Here is a 16,912-nt window from a genome sequence, read left to right as displayed (position 1 = left end):
ATACAAATCCAATGTGGGGGTGGAGAGAAAATATTCACCCACGACAAACAAACATTACACGGGTTTCACCACCTGATTTACAAGACTTGACGCAGCCCTGACAGTATGGAAATAATGCGTGGCAATTCAGCTACCTAGTACCTACGCAAGTCTTGGGTTTAAATGATGTTATTACAAAACCCTTCATCAAAGTCTGAAACTAGGCACTCGGAAAGATATTAGCAAAATTAATCCTAAACTGTTGTCAGCTTTTAAGGGCGTACTTACCGCCTACTTATCTGGGGGCAGTTCTTACCCTTCGATAAGCCGGATCGACTGGTGCGGCGTCGGACACGGAGCATACATATACGGGTATATATTATATTCAATATGCCCCGTGTCCCTGGAGTACAGGTAGGCTGGTAGTTTGGTAGGCGGGAGGTATTTTATATTTCATGGAGATAGCCCGATACGTGATACACCTGACCTAGTTGGGTTGGGCTAAAGGATGCCAATCAAGTTGCCACTTCGGGCAGAATGGATTACCGTGGGATTACGGTAAATCACGTACATCCACATTGTATACACAGCACGTAAGATAATTACTTAGTACCTACGCAATTTACGGGATACGCCGAATTTTAAATATTCTGGGATAGGTAGGTACATTGGTGAAAATTACGGGAAGCTTTCCGAATTATACTAGTTGAAAAAATAAAAATAATTCAATCTATTTTAATAATAAATAATGCAACTGAATACGAAAAGAGAAGAAAAAATTTCATTTAAACTCCTTGAAGAATATGAACGTCGAGAGCGTACATCCAAAAATAACCCATGCAGAAGAATAGTAATATTCTAACCTTACTATTTATTATTATTGAGGTATGTTATTATAGCCTTCTTGTCACTATATTTCATGCAGTTGAACACATGTATAATTTCTGCGAAACATTGCCAACTGAATGCAATCTAGGTACAAGCGAGTATCTAAATGACTCAGTCCTGATATTGTTGTTATTGTGTAATTTTCGATCGAGTAGTTCTGTTGTTATGCTGAAAGTGATTAGTAAATCAGTTCAGTATATAATTCCACTAACAATTTAAAAAATAAAAGTCAAGTCGGAAACAAGCCTTCTATCTGAGAATTTTAATAATTTCATCAAGTGTTTGTATTTATAGTTTCTATAGGTAGACCTGGTTTTGAAAGAAGCAAAGAGTGCTGCCAAGACATAGTTATGTGGCGGTCTATCTCCTCTGACTACCCCTTTATGGAAACGGCGTGGTGGTTTGTTGGTTAACTATAACAATATTCATTTAGTATTTGACGGCCTCCGTGGTCGAGGGGTAAGGATCTTGACTAGCAAGCCGAAGGTCGTGGGTTCAAATCCCGGCCTGGGCAAGTACATTTTACTTGATTAATTTGTGATATTTAAAAATTTGTTAATTTAAAATAATAATAATAATATATATAGTAGGTATACTTGCGGCACGATCCAGAATGGAAGATGATCTCAGTATATTCCTGGTGTAAGACCGCCATTTAGAATTGAAACGTTACTTGAAATGGTTTTAGCTATCTTTGGTGACCAGATCTGAATGGCCAGGTACTCCCCTAACTTAATCTTCCCTAATACCTTCAGCCGTACAATACACCACAATTGGGGATGTCATAGTTTCACTGGCTTCAGTGCGGTATTCACATTTAAATAAAAGAGTTATTTTGCAATACAGTAAAAGAATAAAACCCTCCCTACACCCCTAAACTCTCCCAAGTCCGCCCACAGATGTTCGTGGATCCTGGGAACGCTGGGAACTGAATAAGTCCATTTACAAATCTACATGGTTTACTTAGGATCCCCATTCCCAAGACATTTCCTTATTTATTCTTTCCGTGTTCAAAATACCTTTGATCGCAAATCTTATACAGATAGGTATTTACGCAGTCTTTTATGTGAGTTTTTATAAGAAATGTTGTCTGATGTTATTTTAATGGAAAAGAAAATAGTGGCCATGATACATTTACGTTGTTATATGATCAAAAAATCGTTACTTTATCTACAAAGCAGAAAATCGGCGTGTTGAAAGAGCAAAAACTCTTGAACAGTGAATTCTGGCATTATGAAATTTACACAGACTTTTATGCCTGGAATTTTCAGGTCAGCACATCTATTTTCAGCCAACAATATCAGCTTTTAGATACATATACCATACCCCTTACTAATACACGTCTTTTAAGTTGTACACAATTGATAAACAACGATTCACCATACATTAAAGATTGTGTAAAATTTAAAACACGTTTATTAGTAAGGGGGTAAGGGTGTAATAAAATAAGACAAGCCAGATTGCTTGATCCATTTTGTTTTAAATCTTAAGTGATTCCGAATAAAATGCTAAGTGCCCTAAGTGATTTTTGACAACATGGCGCTATAGGAAGTATTAATGTGTTATTATACAAATCCAATGTGGGGGTGGAGAGAAAATATTCACCCACGACAAACAAACATTACACGGGTTTCACCACCGCCATCTTTATTAACGCTATAAAGGTTTGATAAATGTTTTGTTTTGTAAATTTTTCGTTTTATATAATCTTTTGTTTTGTATAAATTTTTGAATTCATATTCTTTTCTTACAAATTTAATTTACTTATTCCTTATTATGCTGTCTCAGTAGAGGTAAAGTCACAAGGATGAAATTCATAATTGGTTTTATTTTGGCTATATAATACTTGTACAAACTGAAATAAATGTAAATTGTCGATTTCCCGAAAATTATACAGGACGTGATGTAGAAAATGTACTGACAGTAAAGTTAGAGACCTGTTTTCTGACTTTTGCACTGGGTTAGTACTAAATCCGGGTTTATCAGGGTTTAGTACTAAATCCCTGCTACTAACCTATACTAACTATACTACGATACTATATATACTAACCCAGTGCAAAAGATCAAAGTCTCTTTAACTGTCAGGTCATTTCTACAGCACGGCCTATGTTGATAAAAGATGGCGGTGGTTTCCTCATTTGCATGCAATTCCTATCATCCAAAGGAACAGGTAAATACAGCTGATGTGTGATCAGTGCGTTGCAGTCTTGCATGGTACCTACCTCCTCTCAGCACACTAGGCTAAAGGCCTACCGCTGATAACTCCGTAGTAACCTCTCTCTCTTCCTCATTAACGTTACTAGTAACATGAAAGAGAGGTCTCCGGTATCAGCAGTCAGCACTACATACAGCAAGGCCTGATAGCATTATGTTTACGGAACGTGAGGAGAGTGACAAGGGATCGAGGGTGCCAAGAAGTGCCAAGTTAGTGCCAAGTGAGATAATTAGAAGCAGAGAACGCCGCTGTTACTTGTTGGCACCTTATCTAACACAATTAATACTAGGCACAAACTAATTAAGTTCAGATCAGTTCAATACTAAACTTGCGACTTCATCTCACAAGCAAACAAGCAACCAAATTTGAGACAGTGTGATTTTTTTCCCCAAGTGTTCTGCGTAATATATTGTTTAAAGTTTGTAATAAAGTGATATTTACATAATTTAACACAAATATTACCGAGAAAGTTTAAAATAACACACAACATTCATAATTTTTAATACGATTTTTTTTTCAAAATGGGGAATGGATTATGCAAAAAAATGGGCCAAACGCGTATTTTATTTTATTTTGAGAAACTCGGAACGAAATTTGGCAAATGTTTTCTGATCAGAATTTTAAGAACTAAATTGTTTTGCCAGCAGTATTTTAAAATATTCGGAAGCTTTCAAAATCGTGATATTCTATATTTTAAATTCTTTAACTGTTGAACAAGCATTGTTCTAGATATGGAATAGTTTCATTAAGTTTACGAGTGCCAAATTCCAAGTCGCCACTTTCAATTTCTCGCAGGAAGCTGGCCGCCATTCCGTGGTTTAATTACGAAGGCACAAAGGACAACAGAGGATGTTATTCTTCAGCAAAGGCCTTAACTTCTTCAATAAAACTGAATAAAGCCCCCTAAATATCCATTTCCCAGAAAATTCACGAAGGCGTATCAGCCCCCGGGAAATGGAGAATAAAAATAGATGGAAAAATTTATACTTTTTATATAACTCCACATAAGATAAAGATATAGAAAAGGTAATAAGTGAAATTAGGAATTTCCCTGGAGTAGAAATGATATTGAAATCTTAAAACGGATAATCTTTATTATAATATCATATTCAAACATATGCAATGCGCAATATTATCTTTATTATGTACAAAACGTCTTCATCAGACTTTTTTATTGTTGTATTATGTTCCATTCTGAATTCTGTCGTATTCTGTTTAAAATCATCTGCTATGTCATAACACATTATATGTTGTTTTTTTGGTAAATATAATATGATTAAATGTGTTAAACTCCCTAATCAACTAAATTGCGTATTATAATTTTACAAGCTGACGTGTGCCCAGCGTTGCTGGGGGTTATCCTTAGGTCATAAACATCTACCATCGCAGATTTTTATGTAGGCCTTTTATAGATATGTAATTCCGTAGTACATTATTTTGATTTATCTCATAAGGTTTAGCCAGTATTAACAAAGGAGTGCCCGAAAAAATATTATTACGACTTGATTATAAAACATCGACTTTTCTCTACTTTCTATAAATATAATATGCATGTATTATATATGTAAACGTTCCGGAAGAAATTCTCTAAAAGGTAGTGAAAACCCTGTCAAAATCCGTTGCGTAGTTTAGAAGAACTAAGCGCACAAACAGATAGACTTTATTTTATACTATTTAGTAGTTAGGTATTTTATGTCAAGTAGAAGTAATATATTATGATTTTATTTAATTATTTACTGTTATAAACGCCCAAGGGGCTTTTACATTGGGTACTTGATGTTAAAAAATTTTTACAAAAGGGTTAGTACTAAAAAATGGGTTGTTACATGGTGACTGAAATAGGTCCTTATGCCTGGTGTTGTTGCGTGATGTAGTATTTATACGTTTTCAATTGTTAAAAGTAGTATCTAGTTATTTTAATAACAACGTTTGATTTTCGTATGTCTGTACATTTTTGTACGTCCGTTTCCATTTCAAGATGGTGGCCGTTTCAATGGTCAGTAAAGAATCTATTTCAAATGTGAAAAAATATGTAAATAAGAAGAAATAAAATTAGAAACATCATTTTTGGACGCGAGGTCTACTGTTCACAGAAGTACCTTTAAGACTCGCATTGATTTTATCTTTCACAAAAATTTGCGTTATAAACAAGACTCAAAAATTTTACTATAGGTACGGAGTGTTGTGTGTACAATACAAAATGGCAAGATCTACAACAAAAAAAGCTTATACTAGTCACATGACGTGTGTCGTATGTAGGTAGCGTTTTGCCTATATCAATTTGGGCAGAGTGCAAGAGATTACTTTTATGGAGAATAATGACTTCTTTGAGCTCCAGACATTGCGCCATTTTCTTTTTCCGTAATAATCCGCAGAAAGGGGGAGCTAAGTCGATGAGAGTCCGGAGGAAGCGCCAAGAAACGGGGAGAAACAGAAACAATGAAAGTAAAAGGCTTTGTAATAAATGGAACTCAATGCGTAGAATAATACTCTGGGGGAGGCTTCACATTATCTAAGGTAGTTAGACAAAGGCCGAGCAGGTACCATCCAAATTACCTGGATTAAAGCAGTCGAACGAACGCATAATTGAAAAGTTTGCTTCATTTTCATTCAAACGACGTCAGTTCAAAGGAAAGGAAAACAAAGCTTTCAAAAATCACAAATCATTCTAAAAATATACGGATCAACAGCAATAGGATACATTAATTAGAACAGATTGATTCCGTTAGTATAAAAATAAAACACTTAAAAAAAATTTAGAGCTACTGAATTCATTTGAGACTTGTGATGAAAGGGTTCTTCCGAAGGCAGTAAAGAGTTAAACTGAAAATAGTGGTTTAATTTCATAATGGCAAGTCAAAGTGTAAAATGCTTCTCGCGAGTATATTCCAGTTACTGGTTCAACTATTTCAACTTTGGACGTAATCATTGTACTACCGATTCAAACAACCTAAATACTTTATGGAGAATAATAAAATATAAATTTGAAAAAACATGAGGTGGTTAGTTCAAAATACTGCATCTTATTTTTCATAAAAAAACACTGATAAAGGATGTGATTCTGTTTGTAAGTCTGATTCAATGAACTGGATTTGCTTTGAAAATAAGTGTTATTTTCAAAATTGAAACCATGATTCTGGGTACAAATGGGTTGACAAACGGTAAGGTAGATATCAATATTATTTTTGCTTCAATTAATTAAAAATATCTGAAATGTATATTTTTTTGTAAAAATTTTTAACAGACGTCTTAATTTTTCAAGTTAAATAAGTAAATATCCTGACGCAGATATTTTTTTACAAATACTTCCAGCTTCACAAATCCTAGAATTATAATACATCGTGATTTTTCACTGGCTGCACTAGCATTATTACTTAATCATTGACGACAATATTAACGACTCAAACGAAAAATGTGAAACAGAATAATCAATGATTTAATATTAATTAATAATAGGTAATTAAAATGATTAATTATTACAGTTTGATGTTTTATGAATTAAGTTATTTCAAAAATAAAATTAAAATATTATTATTACTGTTTATTTAATATAAACGCGTACGAAAATATATCAAATTTTAATATCGAAATTTCTGGCGACAACCAGCGCGGTAATTCAGCGGTCCATTTTCCACGGTTACGCAAAGCTCTCGAATAAATACATATTCAGCGCAGCTAAAAACGTGAATTGTGTTGGTCGCTTCGTGCCATTTAACCGACCGTTTGTTATGGCAAGGGCAGGCTGCTTTAGGACAGGACAACTTCCAAAGTGGGAGATGCGACGCTAGACGCTGCTGACCGCTCTCTGCTGGACCGGGAGAGGCTGCGAACGTTACTCGAGACGAGATGCATTCTTACACGTCGGTAGGGTCACTAGATTCGCTGGAAAAGTAGGTGTATATGGGAGTCGAGCTTTTTCATACATTACTCGTGCGGTTTGATACAAACTTATAATAAAGTTTCTTTTAATGTGAATACCGCACACGAGTCCCCTTTGCTCCCAATCGTCTGAAGCCAGTAAGACTACGCCACGTCCAGTTGTGAGGTTGAAGGAAGTAGGTAGAGGATAGAAATGAGAAGGAGGGTGGTGGGGAAGTACCTTTCTATTCAAATTCGGTCGCCAAAAACGACTAAAGTCATTTTAAGCAAAGTTCCAATTCTGAATGATGGTCTTTCACCAGAGTGAGAGGAACGTTCCGCAAATATTCTATATACGTATGATTTTTTGTTAATGAATTGTGAAAAAACTCTAATTAATTAAATGATTTTTTGTCGCGCCGAGACTTGCATCCGCGACCATCACACGGAGCCGTCAATGTTCTTAAAAGTGTATTTATTTATGACATAAAATCTATTTTCTTATCTATTTTTTGGTTATGATATGTTTATCACGCGGAATAGTAATAAGTTGGCCTACTTGCCGTGGGACTATGACATCCCCAATACGAGGTATATTCTGAGACCAAAGGGAAAGAGTTGGGGCAGAGGAAAACGTTTTGGGGAGAAGAATATTCCGAATTATCAAAAAATTAAGTCGTGCCACAACAATTAACTTTATTTTACTTTCTGTGAAAAAAATATATTTGCAACTAAAGCTGCATTCTACGGCAGGTTTAACTGCGGGTCGCTAATAATTTATGACAAAGGAAGGCAAATACGAGGGGTTTTTCTTACTGTAAATTTAAATAATTGTTTTGCCTAATTTCCGTAGCAAATGCACGATGTAACGGCATAAAAGCACGCTCCCTTATATACAAAAGAGATAACGACTGCTGACAACACAAATTATTTAATTTTTTTAAACGTACCTCCTTAATGTCTTCTCAGAATGTTCTTATTTCTGAACATAAACTGCTTGCTGTTTTAGATTATATTTAATTTTAATGTTCTTGTATTTTCCTGTGCAAGGAATAATTTAGGGAATAAAAGTGGAAAAAGTTTAAAATTGTTTGAATTTATATAAGGTGTGGTTGTACGCAACTAATAGGTCCCCTCATTATTATAATATTGTTTTACCTTATTGGGCTGTGTGTTGAGCGAGCGCCTCCGACTGTGCCCCTTGTAGAGGCTGTGCTGACTGGCCGAGTGCGGGGGCGGCGGTAGGGGGCGCGCGTGCTGGGCGGGGGCGGGGGCGGGGGCGGGCGTGGGCGGGGGTGAGGGCGGACACCCGCCCGTGTCGTAAACGCCGGCCAGGAGGCGCAGGCGGTTTCCTGGGCAGATTCCCTGGAGGAAAGAAGATTTAAATTTAGTTATAGGAATTGGTGAACAAAACATGCATGAAGCCGGTTGATAATGTGTCGAAGGTTGAAACAGCTGTCACGAAACTATCAGATCAATAAAATAGCTTTGTGATAACTCGCCAAAACGCACCGATTTGAAGCTGTAAGTGATAGGGAAGGGGTGTTTAGTATCACATGCATCCACATCAGATACCATTATCATTCCCTGATGATAAATACAGTGAAAAACTTGGAAAACTTTCTGAAGTCTCTTTAATTTGACTTGAATATGGTGTTTGAAAGGTACCCTCAAATGATGTATAAAGTGGTGCCGCAGGGCCGGCCCTATGCAGGCGCAATTGGAGCAGTCCGCTCGGTGCGCCTAAATGCCGCACTGATAATACCTAATACGCAGCCCTTGAGATTATTTTTCATAAAAACTGCGCTACACAAATCATCCAAATATGATTGATTATAGTGATCACATATCTAAACATGTACTGGTTTTTGACAAGAGGCGCCAAAATTGTATTCGCGCCAGGCGCCGCTTGGCTCAGGACCAGCCCTGAGTGCTGGTTCAGGGTTATTTTATAACTTGAGCGAGAAAGAGAGCCTAGGTATATTCCATCTTTAGTTAAGCAATTTATTTAAAATGTTTATGTTTAACACACCTTAAAATATACCGTTGTGAAAGTTCACCATAAATGTTCATCTATTATCTACAATATCTTTGTTTGATAAACTTTTCGAATTCCGCTTCACGTTTAGTACGCAAACTATATAAACAGCACTTGCACGGAGAAAACTGAGTATTGTTTATTTATTAAAATGGGTTAAAACACATTCGTGTTTCACTGAAAGTTTATTAGGAAACCTATCAATTCATTCGTTAAAGGCCTGCAATCCCGTTTTTAAATGAGGATTACGAAAAAATTTAAGAGTTTTTTAATAAATTGGCAATATTTTATATAAGTAAGTTTTCTCCGTGTGGTTTCAACAATTATTACAAGAACCAACTATTTACGTCGGGGAGAAGGTAAAATTTTTCTCGATCAAAGATAAATTTGAAGGTTTGGTTATACGCACAAATTATTAAAATAACCCAAATTAACAATCTAAAAACCAATTTTGTGTATGTATACATCTCCCCCGACTTACGTAGTTGTTTCCATTTTAGTAATCAAGTTTTTTTCTTTTAAGTATTTACCCGTTATATTTTCGTAGTATTGAATAGTTCGTGTTATTATATCAAATTCCCGCTGTGTAGCATGACACCAAGATAAATATAAAATAAAGTTATTTATGTCCCCTTATGAGAATACTTTGGTTAAATGTCAGCGGTTGACATATTTTATAAGAACTGTGACATTTACAAAGTTAGAAGGTGAAAAGAAAGATTAACTTTAGCAAATGAGTCCATTTCAATTCACACGACAGTGATGCTATGTAGATTGCGTAGGGCATAAATTCGGGCGCTTACTCTATCATGAATAAAACTGTACACGCGGAATACGTCATTAAAAAGACTTATGTCTAGAGACTTGCGACTTAGGCCTATAACTACCATCTTAATAAAATATTTATTCACATATGTAGAAACTCATAACTAAAATTAACATTAACAATCTAATTTCAAGCGCCAGAAGAAGGAGGAAGTTTTATTATATTAGGGTGTTTTTTAAATTAGTTTTTATTATTAGCTGGAAATATATCTTAAATGAATGAATGAAATCAATCGTCGATTTTTAACGCATTTAAATGATTCATCTGCCAACAATTAAACCGATTGACGTGTTGTGTTCCCACCGATATTGTCCATTGTCCATTGGTAGGCAAGTCAATAGCAATAGACTTTATCGTAAGTAGTTGAACGCAATCGCAAGAGAATGTATGTGTGTGAATCATCAATTACGGTCTAACAAAAGAAAAAAAATGCAATATTTGGATAGAATGACGGATTTATGGAAATGAGTGTCTGAAAAAGTGAGTTTTTAATTTGGATCTAAATTCTGTTGGGTTGGTTATACATCTCAATTCTATAGGAAGTTTATTCCAAGCCTTAGGGCCGGATACTCCGAATGCACGATCACCAAACTTAATGTTCGGATTTCGCTTAGGCTCTTTCGACCTTCCGATTGCAGATGATGTCGCTGATCTGAGAGTTGACTGCCTTAGACCACTATTATCCATTAACAACATTATCTTAAAGCTATCTAGAGGGTTACGTCAATAATTCTTTAAATAAAAAATAAATTAATTAAGTGCCTGGTACTTCGTGCGTGAAAAATAATTGATGACTGAATTTCAAATGAGAGATAAACAAAATTTAGATGGTAGATGTAGCAAAACACAATAATTTGATAATTTGTACAGTTAAAAAGTCATCTCGAGGGCGCTATAAACATAAATAATTAAATAAAATTAAAGGCACGGTAATATCATTTCATCAAAACGCCAAGCGGACGGTAGAATAAAGGGGTGTCAGAAAATATGTTATGTTGGAGAAATAATAGATGACATAGACGGGTACGTCCAAGTATGACATGTATGTTTGAATATTAAGAGGAAGCTACAAGCCAAAAATGTGTATATTATTGGTATACCTTATATTGTAGGTAATAGGCATTAAAATCGCTTGATAAACGGAGTCTAGAAACGTTCGATTTCAAGCATAAAACTGGGTTTTATTTATTTTGTAAATAATTTTATAAGAAAGCAAAAAAAATAATCAAGTGAAACTGTCACAGATAATCGTAGCTATATACTGTATTTTTTAAAAGGTGTTTCCTTTACGCGTTCATACATTTCTGTCGAAAAATTTTTTTTTGGTAGTTACATTTATATTTTTTATTGGGTAATTTATTTTTTATTTGTATTCTACTCAAGCGAAACGATAGGAAAACCTTAAATCTATCTAAAGCATATTTTTTGGTTTTCATAATGTTCAACAATTCGTTATAAAGATTAATCAAAATAGTGATTTGGCATTAAGCTTCGCCTTAATGCTAAATCACTATTTTGATTAACGAAATTGGTGATTTAAAGGTGAAAGTCACTCTTCCATTCCGAATAAATATGATATTTCAACAGAGTGTCTGTACCGACGTGCAAATATGCAATATGTATTTGAAATCTTATTTGAAAAACTCATATTAAATTAACATATTTTGAATCGTTCTCGCCGGGTTTTGAACTCACTATATTTGTGTCAAGACCCAAATAGCTTACAGCCCTTCCCACTGATGTCGTCTTTTTTTTTTTTTTTTTTTTTTTTTTTACAGTATTACCGCACAAGAGTCCCAACTGCTCCCGTCTGGAGCCAGTGAGACTATGGCATCCCCAATTGGGGTATGTTGTGAGGCTGAGGGTATTGGGGAGGGGAGGGAGATGGGGAAGAGGAAGGTGGGGAAGTACCTGGCTATTCAGATCTGGTCACCAAACACGGCTAAAGCCATTTCAAGCAACGTTTCAATTCTGAATGGTGGTCTTACACCAGGGCGATACTGAGAGTATCTTCCACTCTGGAACGTGCCGCAAATATACTATATATTATTTTAAATGAATTAATTGTGAAATAACACAAATTAATCAAATAAAATTTATTTGCGCACGCCGGGTTCGAACCCGCGACCTTCGGATCTGTAGTCGAAAGCGTATACCACTAGACCACGCCGGCCGTCTGGTTGGTAATGTGATGATTAATTAATTAATTAGTAATCTTTTAACTCCTGGCGTGGAGGTATATTACTTAATGGTGTTCAAAACAATATTAATTATATTTCAGGCGCGTGCGTATAATTGATGGATAAAAGTCTCCCCTTAAAGTTACCGAAAGTAAGATTCATGGAATTCAAAGGGTATTAATCAACCCCAAGTTGTGTTCTTACTTTCTAGTACCTTCGGGGATGAAATATCCAAGAATTTTGCGATTATGGGTAATGCCTGTCAACCAGTTCGATATTAATCTTCAAAAGGGGAGTAGGTTGTACCTTCCTTCTTGTATATGCTAAAGTAGGTTTAGCATATATCATTGTACAAAATTGAACTCCAGAATATAATCAGTGATTACATTATTTATCACGCTTTTCAAGCCCCTATAGCTCTTCTTTTCGCACAACTTTAGGGTGGCCTTTTTTGACCAGGAAATCTCTAAATAATTTAAAATAAAGTCAAGATTCGCGTCTGTCTGTTTGGGCGCTTAATTCTTCTAAGCTACGCAACGGATTTTTATAGGGTTTTAACTGTCGTTTAGAGATTTTTTCCGGAAGGTTTATATATATAATACATGCTATATTATATTTATAGAAAGTAGAGAAAAGTCGTGTTTTAAAATCAAGTCGAAAAAATATATTTTCGGGCGCAGTCGTAAAAAATATAGCAGGTAGTGTAGGTAGGTACACAACACATATTTGTAAATTCATTAAAGTAAATTATATTTTTATTTATTTAACGAATATTTACTGAAAAAGGTAACAACTAGACAAAGAGACATAGTGAATCTGTTGTACTGATTTTCAGGAACTAGCTTCCTGAATTCGGGATTTCCCAACATGTGTTTTCAAAATAAAATGTTTCATGTGGTCTAGATACATTTTTTTGGTGATCGGTAAAAACCACATCTTCCACGGTATAAATGACCCAAAAAACATGGAAACATGGTAAAAACAATGCTTCTGTCAACACTGGTTACCCCTGAAGATTTCACTATAAGCCGAAGGATGAGTGGTATTTTCATATATCGGAGTTGCTGATGAGGATTGACCTGTTCGGATAGTCAAAACCAAAGGAGGTAAAAGTTGAAAGTAACGGATAAAAATAAGTATTGCTAATTTATTAGGCACCTCTTCAAATTACTGTTAATCCGGTTAAAAACGGGATTGCATGCCGTTTCCTGATAAACTTTTAGTAAATTCGCAATAATATTGGAACATGTGTTCATGCGTTTGTCATTGATAATATATAATGACGAAAATATTAGGATTTTTATGAACCGATATCATGATAACACATTCGAATTTTACTAAAAGTTTATCCTTTAACCTATCAATTCATTCTTCCTGCAATCCCGTTTTTAACCGGATTACGAATAATTTGAAGAGATTGTTAATAAGTTTAACATTCAATGAAATACTGGTAAGTGAGAAAGGTGTTGGTAGGTACCTGTCTCCCCCTGAGCGCGCACAGCCACCAGCCCTCCGTGCCAGCCGTGTTCTGTTCCAGCACGGTCAGCATGTCTCCTTTACGGAAGGCCAGTTCGTCAGGGGTGTCCGCCATATTGTCGTACAAGGCGCGAGCCATACATCTCTGAAACAATGCACAAACATAACCAATTAATAATTAAAACACTTATACGTAAGAACTCATGGTGACTGGTTAAGTTAGAAAATCAGGAAAACCGAGGAAGATCGCCGAGACGTTGTACTGTAATGTTTACCTAATCTAAATTGATGTGTGCAATGGAGAAAGAATGTTTGCGTAGGCTTGGTAAGGGCTCTTTGTCATTCAGATTCCACCCACAACCATGTAACAGTTTAACTCTTTTGTTATTTCAAAGAATCTGCGAACATCACATTGGCGCAGCCGGTAGGAACAAGTGTCACAAGCGTCTGGAAGCTCGGTGTCCGCAGCTCTCTATGGAACGACCAAGGAACCTAAAGAGGATGGAACGTGAAGAGTGAAGGAACCTAGTTCTAATTGTAGAAGGCGTCACGATCCTCAGCAATTAGTGTACGATTAAAGACATAATATGCAGAAGAATCAACATTTGGTGTGGTTCTGCCGCTGAGAGCCCTTTTATAAATTCTCCTTCTGTTACATACGTAGTCCATAAAAAATAGGGAGAGTTACCTCTATATCAAAACCAGAAGATGTGAAATTAAGTAAATGGTACTTTTAAAAATAATATTCGAGTCTTGCATTATTGTCGCGCGATTTCAAATCATTTAAAAAAGAAATGTATTATTTTTTTAAAGAGTTTCTTCAGCTACTAAAAGCTTTACAACCTGAAGAAAAAAATAAAATAATTTTCTTAACCATGACATATGGGTACATATTATTTTATTAAATACACAAAAGCTTTACTAAATTATCGATATAAAAATACAACTTAATAAGATTTAATAAAAAATGTTAAGCGTTTTGGAGACTATGAAACTTTGTAGGTGGGTAGGTACTATCATAGATGTATTGTACTAAGATGAGATAGAAGCGAAAAAAAAGGTTCCACCTTTTTATCTTCAAGTAACCTCCAACGCTAAAACTACCGAATCCGGTCGCGTTATTAATTATCGCGTTCTAATGGTGGAACACGTTTCGACAAAGTATTAATTAGTACGTAATAGCGCCTCTATTTGTATAACTTCATGGTTACTAAAGATTTTGTATTTGGTTTCGTCGATTTTTAAGACCAAACGACTATACAATGCGACACTAATGTCCCTAATTCCGTCAATATAGAAACTATTAAAATTTTTATTTTATTATAGTCGTCATGGTAAAAAAAAATTGATGTAAGGCCGATCCCTAATTTCCACCAATTTGAACAGAGCTATTCCACCATAAAACATGGCGTCATGGGGATATTAGACTTAATGTTGCATGTCCCGGTTTTGGGATTCCCTTTTAGAGTTTCGCAAATTACACCGGATATTATTAGTATTGCCAAAAATACATACTGCCAAAGGTAAAGGGTACCGTGTTTTATGAGAATATGACATGCATGGATATGAAAGGGCTGGCAAGACGCTAAGCTAATCGCTCCGTTGTAACCTCTCCCTCTTTCTCACAAACGACGCATGTATTGGAAAGAGTAGTTATAATGAAGCTCTCAGTGGCAGGACTGCATAAATATTCATGAAAATCTACTCACATTATTTTAGGTTAATACTATGACTATTCAAAACTTCTTGGTACAACTAGCAATGGCAGTTTAACAGCATTCCCACTTTTAAATAAATACTGTGCTATTATGTTTTTTTATCAAATTAAGGCAGTAATCAGATATGGTTGGATATACCGATAGAAGTGTTTTTTTACATTACGCACGGAGTATGAGTATTGCTGATTTATTAAAAATCTCATCAAAATTATTGATAATTCGGTTAAAGTGGGCCTGCAGGCTGCTTCCTGATAAACTTTAAGTTAATTCGTAATAATATCGGAACACGTGTTCATACTCCTGCGTTTGTCTTAATAACATACAATGACGAAATGCGAAAATGTTAGGATTTTTATAAGCACGTGTTCCGACATCGTGAGAATTCATTGGTATTTTATTGAAGTTTATAAGGACACCTATTCATTCATTCGTTAGGCCGGCAATCCAATTTTTAACCGGATAAAGAATAATTTAAAGAGATTCTTAATAAGAAATATTTTTATCAGTAAGTTCACTCCGTGTACGGGAGGCCTGGAGAAAATAATTTCCCTCGGGACCTATGTCATATTTGGGGATGATGTGAGGAGAGACTCTTTGAGGAAAGAAAGGAGATAATAATAAACCTGGGTCTTGAACAAGAAAGAAGAAAGGAGAAAACACAGAGGCCGAAAAATCATCGCTAATCAGGACGAGTCGTAGAAACGACCCATCCTCATGTGAACTGTGTACGCTAGTTCCTCGGAACATCTTCGATTGAAATACCAATAGAACAAGCGTGTTTTGGGCGTCTCTAGTGTGATTCAATTCATCATACTTTTTCAAATATCGAATTTCTTTCTTGAGCAGATAATCAATTTCTTTTGCCTGTCCAGAGTAGGAAAGTCTTATGTAAATTAGCGACATCAGTTTTCTTTCAAATCGTTACAGGTCACACTTCTAGTGATTAACTACTGTTCGACATCATTTTGCAAATAGTAGCAGAGTACATAATTACTTTGATCAATCGATGAAATTATCAAATTGATTGAAATAAACATTGCATTACTTTTTGCCACAAATAACAAAAAATGTCACTTTAATAATATCAGCATGAATTCAATTCGACTGGCCGACGCTAAAAATAAGTTTTTGAGATAAGACAGTATCGATTAGATATTTAATACTATGTCTAATAGTACATGGAGAAAAATGAGTATTGCTAATTTATTAACTATCTCTTAAAATTATTGGTAATACGGTTAAAAACGGGATTGCAGGCCGTTTCCTGATAAAATTAAAGTAAATTCAGAATTCGGAACACGTGTTCATGCACCTGCATTTGCCTTGATAATATACGACGACGAAATGCGTAAATATTAGGATTTTAACGAACACGTATTTCGACATCGTTGTAATAGAATAGAATGTGAATATTTTACTATTTTTATTCAGTACAGGCAAATAATATACAGGACCGAACAAATGCACCTAACATTATCAGCTTACTCGATCCACTTGCACGATGAAGGCCTTTCCAGAAACTGTGTACCTTCTTTAACATGGCGGGTTTAGTCGAAACAAACAAGATCAAAACTTTATGCATTTTTTTGGAAGCATGGCTTGGCAAAAATATTTTTTTTCAATGAAAATGGATCTCTTCGGTAGTAGAACCCAAAACCAAGACGGTCGGTTTACGTAAAAGTGAGAAATAAATAACGGAAGCATAATTACGAAGGTAATAAGTAGAATCTTTTT

General features: G+C 35.3%; 1 protein-coding gene across 1 annotated transcript in view; it reads right to left on the bottom strand.

Annotated features, from left to right (window-relative positions):
* The window catches only part of LOC149422737 (breast cancer anti-estrogen resistance protein 1-like), a 193,934-nt gene that overhangs the window by 12,663 nt on the left and 164,359 nt on the right, over window positions 1-16,912 (bottom strand). The window contains exons 2-3 of the mRNA XM_089633486.1: window positions 13,462-13,605; window positions 8,099-8,305 (exon numbers count right to left, since the gene is read on the bottom strand). Of these exons, the coding sequence (XP_089489612.1) occupies window positions 8,099-8,305; window positions 13,462-13,605 (351 nt within the window). The remainder of the gene's footprint in view (window positions 1-8,098; window positions 8,306-13,461; window positions 13,606-16,912) is intronic.

Source organism: Hesperophylax consimilis, chromosome 7 (genome assembly GCF_061612785.1).
Source record: "Hesperophylax consimilis isolate HC1 chromosome 7, BYU_Hcon_1.0, whole genome shotgun sequence".
NCBI lineage: Eukaryota > Metazoa > Arthropoda > Insecta > Trichoptera > Limnephilidae > Hesperophylax > Hesperophylax consimilis.
Note: the sequence above shows the minus strand (reverse complement) of the source record. Positions and strands in the feature narration are given on the sequence as shown.